Below are 15,649 nucleotides of genomic sequence, written 5' to 3'. Positions count from 1 at the left end.
GCTGTACATCTGTCCCTCCAACTAGTGTTGGGCGAACAGTGTTCGCCACTGTTCGGGTTTGCAGAACATCACCCTGTTCGGGTGATGTTCGAGTTCGGCCGAACACCTAAAGGTGTTCGGCCAAACTGTTCGGGTTCGCCCGAACTGCTCAATGGCCGGCCGAACAGGGCCCCTGTTCGGCCGAACAGGGCCCTGTTCGGCCGAATAAGGCCCCCCTATGGGGTCGCAGGAATAAGGGGGGAGCATGCCCCGATCGCGGGGGGGGGGGTCGGAAATTCCCCCCACCCCCTCCGCTAGCGCTCCCCCCTCTGCCCGCTTCCCGATAAAAAAAGTTTAATGCAAGTTAAATAGTACCGGTGGCTGGCAGTGGAGTGAGGAGGAGGAGTCCGAGTAGGAGAGTGACGCGTTGAGGCCGGGCAGCGTGCGGTTCAGCGGTAGTACCCTTGTGGTACTTCCGCCCTTTCTCTGACCTCACGTCCTCTACGTGATGACGCATACGAGGGTACGCGTGACGCGTACCCTTGTATGCAGAGGACGTGAGGTCAGAGAAAGGGCGGAAGTACCACAAGGGTACTACTGCTGAACCACCTGCTGCCTGCCCTCAACGCGTCACTCTCCTACTCGGACTCCTCCTCCTCACTCCACTGCCAGCCACCGGTACTATTTAACTTGCATTAAACTTTTTTTATGGGGAAGCGGGCAGAGGGGGGAGCGCTAGCGGAGGGGGTGGGGGGAATTTCCGACCCCCCCCCCCCCCCCGCGATTGGGGCATGCTCCCCCCTTATGCCTGCGACCCCATAGGGCCCCCAAAATGGGCATGTTCGGGGGTCCCATTGACTTCCATTGAGTTCGAGGTTCGGGCCGAACATGCCGAACATCGGGCCCATGTTCGGCCTGTTCGGCCCGAACCCGAACATCCAGGTGTTCGCCCAACACTGCCTCCAACCAGCATCTCTCACTTTTGACTTGCCGTCATTTTACCAGTGAGTCAGACGGGAAGAGGAAGCTTCTATGTTGGAGACGAGTGGAGATGTGAGCGACTGGCAGCTGCTATTCCACATCCTCTGCTTGTGACTCTGCAATGCTGCCCAAGTCCATAGCCGCTGGTCACAACGCCAACATGCAGACAGAGCAGGGCAGCTGCTGCACAGGGGGTTGGCAGCAGAGTACCGCGGTGAGGCACTCGCCTCATCTCCCTGCAAAGCAGCATTTGCATACTTGCAAATGCTGCACCAGTCTAGCCTGCTGCATTGGTGCCCTTGCTCCTGTGGTGCCCTAAGCTATGGCCTAGATGGCCTTGGCCTAAAGCCGGGCCTGATCACTCCCTGAGCTGTGCACATTTATTTCATAAATGTGTAGGCAGACCCACGTACAGCCATTGCAATGAGCAACACTGTATAGGGAATTTCAATGGAACCATGCATGGCTGCCGTAGCAGTTTGCCTTGGCTCCAGAAGTACAACAGCTCACACTACTGGTTAGGTGATCACAGCAGAACTAATAGCTTGGTTAGATCCTACATTTGGGATGCTAATTCGGATTCCATGGAATTTAAATTTCTGCATTTGTGTGGAAATACTGCATTACCGCAACTCTGTAATGTTAACCCAATCACAGAACTCCGATGCTACCGAGTATTCCTGAGTCTTTTTATCGGCCTAAAATTTCTGTGACAGTCCAAATACGGCGGTAAAATTCTGCATTCTCTGATTGGTCCAATACTTGCGAGTCAACTCATAAGTATTTGGCCAATCAGAGAAAACAAAAAAAAAATTCCCCAAAAAAAGACTCCTTGAAATCAGTGATTGGCATTGGCAGAAATCGTAATTTCTGCAGAATTGGAAATCGGCACATACTGGGGTTGATTCACTATAACAAATAGCGTGCCTTATCAGAGTTAACATGCTTTATCAGAGTAGCATAGCGAGCGCTACTAACTTATGCCTGCTAATTGGCAATGACGAGAGCTCCACTCCTCTTGCCCTGAGCCCCTGCGGGTCCAATCACTTTAAAGGACATTATCCCCGTACTTTGATTGGCCCAATAGGCTGCCTGTCACTTGACAGGAAACTTGACAGGCAGCCTATTGGGCCAATCAAAGTGCGGGGATAATGTCTTTTAAAGGTGAGAGCTCTCGCCATTGCCAATTAGCAGGCATAAGTTCATAGCGCTTGCTATGCTACTCTGATAAGGCACACTAACTCTGCTAAGGCATGTTAACTCTGATAAGGCACGCTATTTGTTATAGTGAATCAACCCCACAGTGTTAGTAAATGTAAGCCAGAATGTTCAAAGGCAGTTCATAAATATATCAGGATGCAGGGTTGAAATTCTTAAGTGAAATAATTGAGCCCAGGGCAGGATTTCTGGAACAGCTACACCGGTGTGTGACCAGGGCAATTGCTGCCCAAGAAGGAATGTGAATGAGGGAGAGGGATTTTCAACATGGAAAAAACTGCAAACAGCAAAGCAGGGACGGATCTAGGGGGGGGCAAGCGGGTCTCTTGCCCTAGGCGCAATTTGTTGAATTCTTAAAAAGGCGGGAAAATTTGGATGGGGAATGGCAGTTTAAGCGCCAAAACCTGACCTTGCCCCAGGCGCAACTTGAGGCAACTTGGTCTAGATCCGTCCCTGCAGCAAAGGGAGGCTACAAAAGTGGAGCAGCACATTAACCCATTCGCGTTCCGTCGTTTTCACTTGAGAAATGTTTACCTCCCATTCATTAGCCTATAACTTTATCACTACTTATCACAATGAACTGATCTATATCTTGTTTTTTCCGCCACCAATTAGGCTTTCTTTGGGGGGTACATTTTGCTAAGAGCCACTTTACTGTAAATGCATTTTAACAGGAAGAATAAGAAAAAAAACGGAAAAAATTGATTATTTCTCAGTTTTCAGCCATTATAGTTTAAAAATAATACATGCCTCCATAATTAAAACTCACGTATTGTATTTGCCAATATGTCCCGGTTATTGGTTATTACACCGTTAAAATTATGTCCCTATCACAATGTATGGCGACAATATTTTATTTGGAAATAAAGGTGCATTTTTTCCGTTTTGCATCTATCACTATTTACAAGTTTAAAATAAAAAAAAAATATAGAAATATTTCATATTTACATTGATATTTAAAAAGTTTAGACCCTTAGGTAAATATTTACATTTTTTTTATTGTAATGTTTTTTTTTTTATATTAAACATTTTATTTGGATAGTTTTGGGAGGGTGGGAGGTAAACAATAGGTTTATAATGTAAATGTGTGTTGATTTTCATTGTTTTTACTTTTAGTTGTAGTTTTACTTTTTGGCCACAAGATGGCGGCCATGAGTTTGTTTACATGACGTCACTCTAAGCGTAACACACGTTTAGAGCGACGCATGGGGGAGGTAACAGCCAGAAAAGCTGCAGCTTCCGAGAGAAGCTGTCGCTTTTTCAGCGGGGGAGAGGAATCAGTGATCGGGCACCATAGCCCGATTCACTGATTGCCTGGCTAACGAACCGCGGGCCGGGAGCGCGCGTGCACGCGCGCGATCGGCCGCGGGAGTGCGCGGTAGCGTGCATGGTTCCTGGACGTAGTTTCTACGTCCAGGAACCAAAATAGGTTAAAGAGACTCTGTAACAAAATTTTCATCCTTATTTCTTCTATCCTATAAGTTCCTATGCCTGTTCTAATGTGGTCTGGCTTACTGCAGCCTTTACTACGTGGCTGTATTATCTCTGTTATATGATCTAATCTTCTCTCCTCTGTTGGCTCTGTCGGGCTGAGGCACTCAGACTGGAATGTGCAGGGCTGCTTGTGATTGGATAGAAGCTATACACACCCTCTCCAGGCCCCCTGCAGGCTCTGTATGACTCACACACTCTGCTTATGTGAGCCTATCACAAGCTGGTTAGTTTGTTTGTAAACACTGCTTAAAACTGGCAATTACACGCCAGGTTTGCAGCAGAGAGTGGCAGAAACAGCACAGAGGGGAGAACATAATGAACTTTTTGGTATGCTTTTTGTTGTAAGAATTTTAGAGTACAGATTCTCTTTAACCTCCTTAGCGGTAACCCCGTGCTGGACACGGGGTAAGCCGCCGGAGGGTGCCGTTCAGGCCCTGCTGGGCCGATTTTCATAATTTTTTTTTGCTGGAAGCAGCTAGCACTTTGCTAGCTGCGCCAGCACTCTGATCGCCGCCGGCCCCCGCCCGATCGCCGCTATCTGTTGCGGCGCGCGCCCCCCCCCCCCCCCCGACCCCGTGCGCTGCCTGGCCAATCAGTGCCATGGCGACGGGGGAAGCCCTCCAGGAAATCCCGTTCTTTGAACGGGATTTCCTGATCGGAGATCGCCGAAGTCAATCAAAGCGGGCGGGGGGATGCCGCTGAGCAGCGGCTATCATGTAGCAAGCCCTGGGCTCGCTACATGATTTAAAAAAATAAAAAAAACTGCTGCGCTGCCCCCTGGCGGAATTTTTCATACCGCCAGGGGGGTTAGGAGGGAAACTTCTGCAAAGGAGAGCTGTACATGGTCATAAAATCCAAGAAGAAAAGTTGACTGTGACAGCAGAAAATGTTTTGTTCTATGAGATTAGTAAAATGTAGAATAGGGTTTCATCAAATAGAGTTATAGCAGATAAATCACACATTTTCAAAAGACTAGGGACTTTTTTTTAATATATAAAAGGGAACACTACCTACATTTTATAAAAGGGAAAACTACCTACATTTTTATTAACAAACTACAGAAAGTTAATCCAAGGAATTTTTCCTGATTGCTCTCTAGGGCCAGGGAAAGTTTGATTTTTAACCTAATCTTAAGGCCAACTGTCACTTCACCTTTACTTTAATCAACTGGGGTTTTCCAGAAGCAGAAAATAAAAATGTTTATTAGTATTTTGCTTTATTGTCCCAGCTTGATAGAGATATGTTTTTTTCAGTCTGACTATATTGCATATCTTCTGGCAGAGAAAGTTCAAAAAGAGATTGAGCGTGTTATCGGCACAGCTCAGCCACAAGCAGAGCACAGGAAGGAGATGCCGTATACCGACGCCGTCATCCATGAGATACAGCGGGTTGGGGACATCGTACCTGAAGGTGCTCCACACGAAACTACTCGAGATATCACCTTCAAGGGACATTTCATTCCAAAGGTCTTGCAAATTTTATTTTTGATATCTAAAAAGCTATCAAGTGTATGTGACATTTGGTCCAAAGGCTGTTATAAATTTAGATCAATTTGGTTCAATTGCAGTTTTGGCACTGTTTGAGGAACCAAATGGTTTCTGATGCCTAGATCACCTAGTGGTGGTGGTGGTGGGTGGTGGTGGGGGGGGGGGGGGCGTGTTACTTGGGTAGTTAAAAAAAAGAATTTGGTAGAGACCTACTGCTAAATGATTTTGATCTACTAGTAGACCACTAGTAGGGATGGCAATGCTTAGTAGCAGGGCAGGGACAAGGTTCTCCAGCACCCAAGGCTGAGACACCAAAGTGTGCCCCTTCATCCCTCCCACCCCAGCTGTCACACACTGATTGCTATTAGACTAAGAGGGCCACAGGGCCCACAACCTCCCTAACACCTTAATATCTAGTTATCTGGCTTGCAGTCACTGCTATGTATCCCCTTTTCTTATTTCTTTCTGCTTCATACACAATTAGGAATGACAGCTGAATGAATTGTGCGCCCCCTGCTACACTGCGCCCTGAGGCTTGAGCCTCTCCAGCCTATGCCTCGGCCTGGCCCTGCTTAGTAGTACTCATGGAGAAGCATGTGATCAGTTTGATCAGCTGATAGATTTGTAAGGTTCTGATTTGCTGTGATGACTTCCTGGTTTAACACAGAATCATGACCAGCAAATCAGAACCTTATAATTCTATCAGCTGATTAAATGGATCACATGCTTCTCCAGGAGTTTCTTAGTCACTAACAAGTATAGTCACTAATTAGTGACACTGATTAGTCATTAATTAGTAAAGGTCGTTTGTTATGTCACATGTCACACACACACCAAAAAAAAGTGAAAATGTGAAGACAACTACAGGATCACCGCTGCACCAATCTCACAAAAAAATCTTCCTTGTGTTGGATATAACTCAGGCACCTGTAGGGCAATTTTTAATTAATTCAAACCAAATTTGCTGACTTACCTTAGTTTTTGACTACTCTCCAGTGATATCCACTTCTGTTAAAGATGAGCTGTTAGCCATACTATCTCAGAAAAAAACAAAATTTTTATTTCAGTGAGTTTTATATAGTAAATAAAGAGAATTCTGTGTCTGTCAGTTTCCATCTTAGAATCCCTGTGTCTGAAGCCAATCCTGATGTAATTTCCTCCCTTACTCTGTTTTCTCTCCTTTGCCTAATTGTGTATGCATTGCCCGCCCTCCTCTCAGTTGTCAGTCACTCCCACACAGCTCTGCAGCTGCGTGCATCCTCACAAATCATTGTGTGACTATGCAGACATGGTTCAATTCATCTGTACTGATCGGATTTCAGCTGAGTCACTTTCTCAGCTTCTCAGCACAAGAAATATTGGCCAATCAGAGAGGAACAGAGGTGTGGGATGGGGAAACCGGGTGTGAAAGAAACTTTAGCCAATCTGGCTGCATTACCAGTAGTCATGTATGAGGAGAACAGGGGAAGAAAAAAAAACAACCAGCATGCACTGCAACTAGTCTTTTGCGGCAGATGTACCAAATAAGAGTCAGGGGACCTGGTAAATGATATTCTATTAAGAAGAAAATTAAGAGAGATTTTTAACTTTTGGATTGCCTGATTAGCATCCTTACTATTTGTTTACCATATAAAAATAGAGAATTTTTATTTTATTTTATGCCTAACAGGTACTCTTTAACCTTTTGCCCACTGCGTCACGCCGACAGGACTGCCTAACGCCGATCCTTGGGGCCTGTTTTGCAGGAGATTGCGTGCGCTGATGCACACGCATCTCCGCTTGGTAAGAGGAGCTCTGCTCTGCCTTCAGCCTTCCAGCGCTGATCGCCGCTAGGAGACTGTTTGAGTACGGTTTCACCGTCTAATCACCCCGCACATCGCTGCAATCTAAGGCATTGCTGTACTGGGGACAGCCGTGTGATACGGCTGTCCCCTCCAGTGGCTTAGGGTTGATCGGCTGTCATAGGCTGAAGCCTAGGACAGCCGATCACAGTAATTGGCTGGTGGGGGGAGGGAGGGGGGGACTAGTAGAAAAAAAAAGGAAATTTACTAGTAAAAAATAGAAATAAATATTTACAAAAAATAAACATTTGGGGGGATCACTTGTGTGCTGACATATGCGGCCCTGCAGTGAACCCTTAAAGCTGCAGTGGCCAATTTATTGTAAAATGGCCTAGTCTTTAAGGGGGGTTTAAAACTGTGGTCCTCAAATGATTAAACATTTGTAGTTCAGGCCCTATTTGTGCTGTTCATCTGCAATTTAATGCATTCTTTTCTCTTCTAGGGCACAGCTGTGTTCCCATTGCTGTACTCTGCACTGACAGATGAAGCTTACTTTGAAAAGCCTCATGAGTTCTACCCAGAACACTTTCTTGATGCACAAGGACATTTTAAAAAGGTTGAGGCCTTCATTCCATTCTCTATAGGTAAATAAGAATAATGTTTAATGGGGTTTTCAGTGGCCAAACAACATAAAGCAAAGTCCCCATTATCCAAAACACAGGCAACCTAAAGTTTCAACCAAATGGCATGCCTAGGAGGATAATGGGGACTTTGTTTGGGGGGTTGGCAGGCATTAAAATACTCACTGAGCCTCCCACGACATCCTGTAGCTACTAGTGGGCTCCTGGCAGATTCAGGCATCTGTGCAGGGCTCCCAGTGTGCCATGTGACCCAGTGGCGTATCTAGGCAAGACAGCACCCATGGCAAATACTAAAGTGCAGAGAGTGTCATAAATAAAAGTAAGTAAACAGCACACTGAGATAAGGCTAAGGAATGTGTGAATGACAGAGCTGAATGGATGTGAGATCTTGTAACCTCCAGACCAGGAGCATCTGCTGCTATCTCCGGGGACTGAGACATGGTAGGGAGTGAGGGAAAACTTCGGAGCTCACCTCTCAATAGCTTGTAATGTAGATATAAGACAAAGGCTGAGACGGGCAGGCTACTGGATGAGTGTTACTCCCTTAGACTCTGGAATGCTGTCAGCAGCACTGCGCCCCCCTGATGATTGAAGAGGGAGGTCGCCTGGGGCACGTGTCATGCCTGCATCCCTCCAGATACGCATCTGATGTGACCCAATGCTGGTCAGGTGACACACTGAAAGCCATCAGGAGCCCAGGAGCGGTGAGAAATGTATGCAACCTTTGGCCAGATTAGTAGACTGATTCTCAGGTGAAATCCCTAGATTGGGTTGATTGGTGGTGGATAGAGAGTGTGTCACTAGAGGCATTTGATTTGGTGCCTGAAAAGAAGAGTACTCCCACCTATTTGCCACATGTCCCTGTCTCTGGGCCAGGTCACTGCTGGTCCCGGTGTCTTTTTCACTTCCTGTCTCCGGGCACCTGTGTGATGTAATGCAGGGGACAGACACTAGGGGCCTCTAGTGGTCACAGCACCCCTAGTGTCTCTCCCCTACATTACACTACACAGGCGCAGAGAACAGGAAGTGAAGAAGAATAGTCGGCAGGGAGAAGACCAGCACCAGCAGACACTGGGACTACAGGGGCGTGGTGAACAGGTGAAAACTATGGGGGCTATTGGGACCCTGGCAGGCACACAGGTTTTCAAAGATTTCATGCTGAAATTGGTTAAAAAATCTGTGGGCAGGGTGTGGAGGCAATCAAGAAGATTCTCTCTCTGATCAGAAAATGATTGAAGAGAGATCTATCTGCTGGCCATATCGAGCAGTGCATAGCCACGTTAACCACTTCAGCCTTCAGTCGTTTTTCACCTTATGCATCAGGGCAATTTTCACCTCCCATTCATTTGCCAATAACTTAATCACTAATTATCACAATGAATTGATCTATATCTTGTATTTCCTGCCACCAATTAGGCTTTCTTTGGGTGGTACATTTTGCTAAGAATTATTTTTTTTCTAAATGCATTTTAACAGGAATATTAAGAAACAAATGGAAAAAAATTATTATTTCTCAGTTTTCGGCCATTATAGTTTTAAAATAATACATGCTATGATAATTAAAACCTATGTATTTTATTTGCCCATTTATCTCAGTTATTACACTAGTTAGATTATGTCCCTATCACAATGTATGGCGCCAATATTTTATTTGGAAATAAAGGTGCATTTTTTTAGTTTTGCATCCATCACTATTTACAAGCTTATAATTAAAAAAAATATTAGTTGTATACCCTCTTCATATGCATATTAACCTCCTTGCCGGTTTTCCCGACCTGAGCTCGGGGTAGAAAAAACAAGCTATTAGCGGTGATCCCGAGCTCAGGTCGGGGTATGCATTGCAGAGCCTTACTTGTGGTTGTGGAGTCCCGCGCGCGATCTCGCTGCACAGCGGGACTCCAGCCTCTCTCCCCGGCAGTGTGGGGTCTTTCCCTGGCCGCCGGGATCCCCCATGTCCCCGCTATTCTTCCGGGGACCCGGCAGCCAGTTGGAGCAGCGCAGCCGTGGTGGTGGCAGCAGAGCGGTGGTGGCAGCGTGACGTCATCGGGGGGCGGGGCTAATATTGAAAACGAACTTCTTTATATTAGAGAAATATAGAGAAGTTCGTTTATATGTATATTAGCGCCATCTTGTGGACAAAGAGAAAACTGCAGCACAGGAGCCCAGGAAGGTGATTTTTTTTTTATTTTGCTGCAGATCTCACTGCCAGAATGATTTTTTTCAGGTTTTAGGGTCTGAAAGAGTGAAAAAAAAATTGCACCGCTTTTAGACCCTAAAATCTGGAAAGAATCAGACCGCCAAGGAGGTTAAAAAGTTCAGACCCTTAGGTAACAATTTTTTTTTTTTTAATTGTAATTTTTTGTATTTTTTTTTTTTTTAAGTTAAAAATGTTATTTGGGTATTTTTTGGGTGTGGGAGGTAAACAGTTCATTTTAAATGTAATTTATTGTGTTTTTTTTGTGATAAAATGTATGTGCATGTAGTTTTACTATTTCACCACAAGATGGCCACAATGATGTTTTTGTTTTTCTATCCTGTGAGCGAGCACGTTTGCTTACAGGAACTATAAGGAGGACGTGATTATTTTATTTTTTTTCCAGAAAGACCGCAGCCTCTGATGAGAGGCTGTCGGTTTTTCTACTGAGGACTTAGATCAATGAATGGAAACTATGTTCCCATTCATTAATCTCCGGGCTAACGGGGGGCAGCACGGGGGCGCACATGCATGCACGCGGGAGCACGCAGCACTGCAGCAGCAGCCTTTTGGACGTGAAAGTCACGTCCAAAAGGCTAAAATGGTTAAGATCAGTAGTTAAATGGGGGTTTGGGAACCATGGCAGTTAATCGTGGATTACAAATGTTACATGGAGTACCTGACAGATGATTTTGCTGATGAAACTCTGTAATAAACTAATGCCTAATACACACAATGAGATTTTCTGGCAGATTTACTGCCAGATCAATTATTTCCAACATGTCTGATCTGATGTCCGACCGATTTTCAGATTGGACATGTTGGAATTAATTAATCTAGCAGTAAATCTGCCAGAAAATCTCATTGTGTGTACCTAGCATTACATGAGAATGCCTGATGAACACTATTCTATTATTTGCAGTCTAATTGTAAAACGCCAACAAATATTAGGGCAGATGAAATGTGTCTCTACCTAATTATTTTAACAGTTGTCTATTAAGCTTTTGAAAAACGCCTATTGACCACTCATGAATGACTGTCAGTGGTTTCACACGTTTTAATTACACCAGAGAGGAAATGTGTGCATCAACCAAGTGAACCTGACAAATCTGGCTTTGCAAATTTGGCCTATTGGCTAATCACGAGACATTGCTCATGCAAATATGCATTTGCTTTCGCATGGCTAAATATGCAGGGTCAAAAACCAAAACCGCAAAACAATCGTCCTGCGGGAATTAGTTCATGCTACATAGCACTATCCAGGGGCGCCACGAGGAGGCTCCCCATTGCCCCCATACAACCGGGGGGCCACGGGGGTCCCAGGCTCTCTCACCGCCTGGAACCCACACAGCGGCACCCCGGAGGGGGAGGCTGGGGGGTGCAGGCGATCTCCCCAGCGTGGCCAGCACCGGGAAGAGCCGCCCACATACATAGTGCTATGTTGCATGAACTAATTCCCGCAGGGCGATTGTTTTGCGGTTTTTGGTTTTTGACCCTGCATATTTAGGCATGCGAAAGCAAATGCATATTTGCATGAGCAATGTCTCGTGATTAGCCAATAGTAGTGTTGGGCGAACACCTGGATGTTCGGGTTCGGGAAAGTTCGCCGAACATGGCCGCGATGTTCGGCATGTTCGGGCCGAACCCCGAACTCCCCGAACATCCCACTTTTGGGGGCCCTATGGGGTCGCAGGCATAAGGGGGGAGCATGCCCCGATTGCGGGGGGGTCGGAAATTCCCCCCACCCCCTCCGCTAGCGCTCCCCCCTCTGCCCGCTTCCCCATACAAAAGTTTAATGAAGTAAAACAGTACCGGTCCGGTGCGGTGGTAGTGGCTGGGTGGCTGGCAGTGGGCGGTACCGTACTACTGCTGAACCGCCCGCTGCCCGGCCTCCCTCAACGCGTCACTCTCCGGACTCCTCCTCCTCAGTCACTCACTAAACAGTGCCGCCCACTGCCAGCCACCCAGCCACTACCACCGCACCGGACCGGTACTGTTTTACTTCATTAAACTTTTGTATGGGGAAGCGGGCAGAGGGGGGAGCGCTAGCGGAGGGGGTGGGGGGAATTTCCGACCCCCCCCCCCCCCCCCCCCGCGATCGGGGCATGCTCCCCCCTTATGCCTGCGACCCCATAGGGGGGCAGTATTCGGCCGAACAGGGCCCTGTTCGGCCGAACAGGGGCCCTGTTCGGCCCTGTTCGCGGCCATTTAGTAGTTCGGGGCGAACCCGAACTTAAAAGGCCGAACACCATCAGGTGTTCGGCCGAACTCGAACATCACCCGAACAGGGTGATGTTCTGCAGAACCCGAACAGTGGCGAACACTGTTCGCCCAACACTAGCCAATAGGCCAAATTTGCAAAGCCAGATTTGTCAGGTTCACTTGGTTGATGCACACATTTTCTCTCTGGTGTAATTAGCAGCATTGCATTTTCTTTTCTTTGGAGGCAAGTGGTGAGTGGCTTGTTTTAGGAGGTGAGAGCCCTGGAGCAGGCTGTTTGCGCCTGTCCTCCCCTTATGTGTCGCGCCCAGGTCATGCGCATATAGCAGAATGGCAATAGATATCAGAAAAAAAGGGATTGTTGCGTGCACCTTCCGTCCAGTGAATGATTTTATTATCATCAACAGCGACAGCTGATGCTTGAGGATACAGACATCCAAAAACACTGTATGTGTAGCAAAACAGTTCAACCTGATATAAACCAATTCTTACATATCTTCGGTGCAGGTTCAGTGGTACGGGAGGTGGATGCAGGCACTGAAAGGTGGGGCGACGGCCGTTTCGCGTCTGTCTGACGCTTGGTCACGCGTGACCAAGCATCAGACAGACGCGAAACGGCCGTCGCCCCACCTTTCAGTGCCTGCATCCACCTCCCGTACCACTGAACCTGCACCGAAGATATGTAAGAATTGGTTTATATCAGGTTGAACTGTTTTGCTACACATACAGTGTTTTTGGATGTCTGTATCCTCAAGCATCAGCTGTCGCTGTTGATGATAATAAAATCATTCACTGGACGGAAGGTGCACGCAACAATCCCTTTTTTTCTGATATCTATTGCCATATGGTTGTCTTTTCCTCATTTAAGCGGAGCACACGTCTCAGCGACAGAGTCAAACAGACTCCATATCGGTGCAAGCCAGTGTGTTTCAAATTGTTTTTGTGCTGTGTTGACACGCTTACACTCACGCTGTAAGTAAGGGAGTGCCACACTTCATCTTTTCCTTTCCCTGATCATTGCATATAGCAGAATGCAATGGATGTTAAGGTAAGTGCCTGTTTTTAATCTTGGGAGGCGTGTGCGGGCAGCTCTTCCCGGCGCTGGCCACGCTGGGGAGATCGCCTGCATCCCCCAGCCTCCACTTCCGGGGTGCCGCTGTGTGGGTTCCAGGCGGTGAGAGAGCCTGGGACCCCCGCGGTTGTATGGGGGCAATGGGAAGCCTCCTCGTGGCGCCCCTGGATAGTGCTATGTAGCATGAACTAATTCCCGCAGGGCGATTGTTTTGCGGTTTTTGGTTTTTGACCCTGCATATTTAGGCATGCGAAAGCAAATGCATATTTGCATGAGCAATGTCTCGTGATTAACCAATAGGCCAAATTTGCAAAGCCAGATTTGTCAGGTTCACTTGGTTGATGCACACATTTTCTCTCTGTTGTAATTAGGTTTCACACGTTTTGTTCGGGGTTGTCAGCAGCTCAAAAGAGGTTGTCGGAAATCAGATACTAACACATTCTCCAAACTACCATCTGAGCTATCCCTACAAAATAATTTTGCTTTACTCTTTAACCTGTTGTACCCTTTTCCAGGTAAAAGAAGTTGCGCTGGTGAAACCTTGGCCAAGATGGAACTATTCCTGTTCTTCACCTCCTTACTGCAGAACTTCACCTTCCAGGCTCCTCTTGGCACAGAAGTAGACCTTACTCCTGCCCGTTCCAGCACCCATGGACCAAAGCCTCATATGATTTGTGCCATATCTCGCAGCTAATGTGCTCATTCAACCAAAATAATCTTAAAATGGCTCTAAACAAAATACAAAGAAGCAGGCCCGGATTCACATCACAAGAGCCAATAGGCACAGATGTCCTGACACCCTAGACTTTGCCTTCCATGAACCTACTCACCCCCACCAGATTACACCACAAGTGTGTTGGCTGGCCTAGCTGTCATTTCTCCCTTACTTGCCTTGCCCCATCATAGGTTGCTACAGGTGGCCCTTAGTATTACGTAGCCAGAGGTACCCTCAGTATTAAGTAGCTAGAGGTGCCCCCAACTGAAGGGAGATCTCTTCAGCGGAATGCCGAGATCTAGGTAAACTCTGCCTAGAACTCTGCATAGGGAAGGAGGGAATGAGGCACTCAGGTGGAGTGAGCCCCCCTTCCATCATCAGGCGCATGTAGGCATGAGCCTACAGAGCCTTATGGTAAATCCAGCCCTATAAAGAAGATCTCGGAAGAGCAGAGATTGTATGACTTCATGTGTGAGGGCTGGTTCACACTCGGGAGATTCTTCAGCTCTTTGCTGATCCCTGGCGATCAACATAGCGCTGCTACAATGTATGTATCTATGGATATGTTCACACTGCAGCGGTTGCGATTTCAATTAATCGCAAACGTGCTGCATGCAGCAATTTGGGGGCGATTGCTCTGTGATTCTCGTTTTATTTAACAGGAATCACAAGCACAAATTGCGCAGAATCACTATATTTTAGTTAAAATTGTGATTGCGTAGCTGAACGCGATCGCAGGCTAGCGACGCTCTAAGTGCCGAGTGTGAACTAGGCCTGACTGTATTACCTCTACCTTCTTCATGACTTATCAATGACTCTTATCAGGTGTTCCACGAGACTACAGTTTAATTATTTCCACTGACTACTGTGCATATGTAAACAAGGCAGGACATGGACAAAGTTCACTTGCTTTAGAAGATGAACTATGGTAAAATGGGCAGCCTTTAGGCTTAGTTGATTATAGTGGGATAAAACGCTGACAAAACATTCAATAAAAAATGTGTGTACCTACTTTGTATTACCCATTCAGTTACCATATTTGCTTTTGTGCACAAGTAATGTTGTCAGTCAACAAATTACAAATTCACATTCACAGTACAGTTTATTTGCTCTGAAAGCTGCCATTGAATTTTACTGCATAGTTGCTATATTTATACATCAATATATATTCAGTGATCACTTCATAGCTCTCTCTGGTTCTACAATGTGTGCAGTTTGATGTTATTATTCTGCTGGCTGAATACTAATTGTAAGAAACTAAAAGTGTAAACAAAAAATAATGCTATCACCTCTTCAGATGTGGCCAGACGCTTAAAGGATACCCTAGCCCTTTATTAATTCTTTAATTGATGTCGTGTATGTGTGGGAGGTGCACATAGGCTTACTGCACCTCCCATGCCGTGGTGTCAGTCTCCATTCAACTCAAAAAGGTCCCATTTCTAAGTAGTTGTCGGCTGGGGTGGCGTAGGGGCCTTATGTCTGTGGGAGTACATGCGCACTCACACGGGAAGAGGTAGCCGTGGCTTATGGTCACAGGTGCCCAAGCGGACATACTGCGCATGCGGATGCAGTATGGCCAGGTCAGAGGGCATGCACATGGCTATTTCTTCCCCCGGGAGTGTGTGCATACTCCCGCGGACATACTGCTCCTGCACTGACCCTGCTGACCACTGCTTAGGAATGGGATGTTTTTGAGATGAACAGAGACAGGAGCTGCGGTAAGCCTATGCGCACCTCCTCCCCCCCCCCCCCCCCCCCCCACACACACAGGGCATTAAATACATAATTAATTAAGGGCTAAGATATCCTTTAACAAGCTTTCCACTGAAGAACAAAGTGCTGTGTTTAACTGTTTGAATGGTGTTCT

The 15,649-nt window shown here is 46.6% G+C and overlaps 1 protein-coding gene across 1 annotated transcript in view; it reads left to right on the top strand.

The window, feature by feature from the left end:
* LOC137571189 (cytochrome P450 2B4-like) overlaps positions 1–14,793 on the top strand; it is a 47,673-nt gene extending 32,880 nt beyond the window's left edge. Inside the window, exons 8-10 of the mRNA XM_068280009.1 lie at positions 4,954–5,138; positions 7,443–7,584; positions 13,583–14,793. Of these exons, the coding sequence (XP_068136110.1) occupies positions 4,954–5,138; positions 7,443–7,584; positions 13,583–13,761 (506 nt within the window). The 3' untranslated portion in view covers positions 13,762–14,793. The remainder of the gene's footprint in view (positions 1–4,953; positions 5,139–7,442; positions 7,585–13,582) is intronic.
* Positions 14,794–15,649: the final 856 nt, after the last annotated feature.

The sequence above is a fragment of the Hyperolius riggenbachi genome, chromosome 4 (genome assembly GCF_040937935.1).
Source record: "Hyperolius riggenbachi isolate aHypRig1 chromosome 4, aHypRig1.pri, whole genome shotgun sequence".
NCBI classification, from domain to species: Eukaryota; Metazoa; Chordata; class Amphibia; order Anura; family Hyperoliidae; genus Hyperolius; species Hyperolius riggenbachi.
This window is presented reverse-complemented; position numbering and strand designations above follow the sequence as displayed.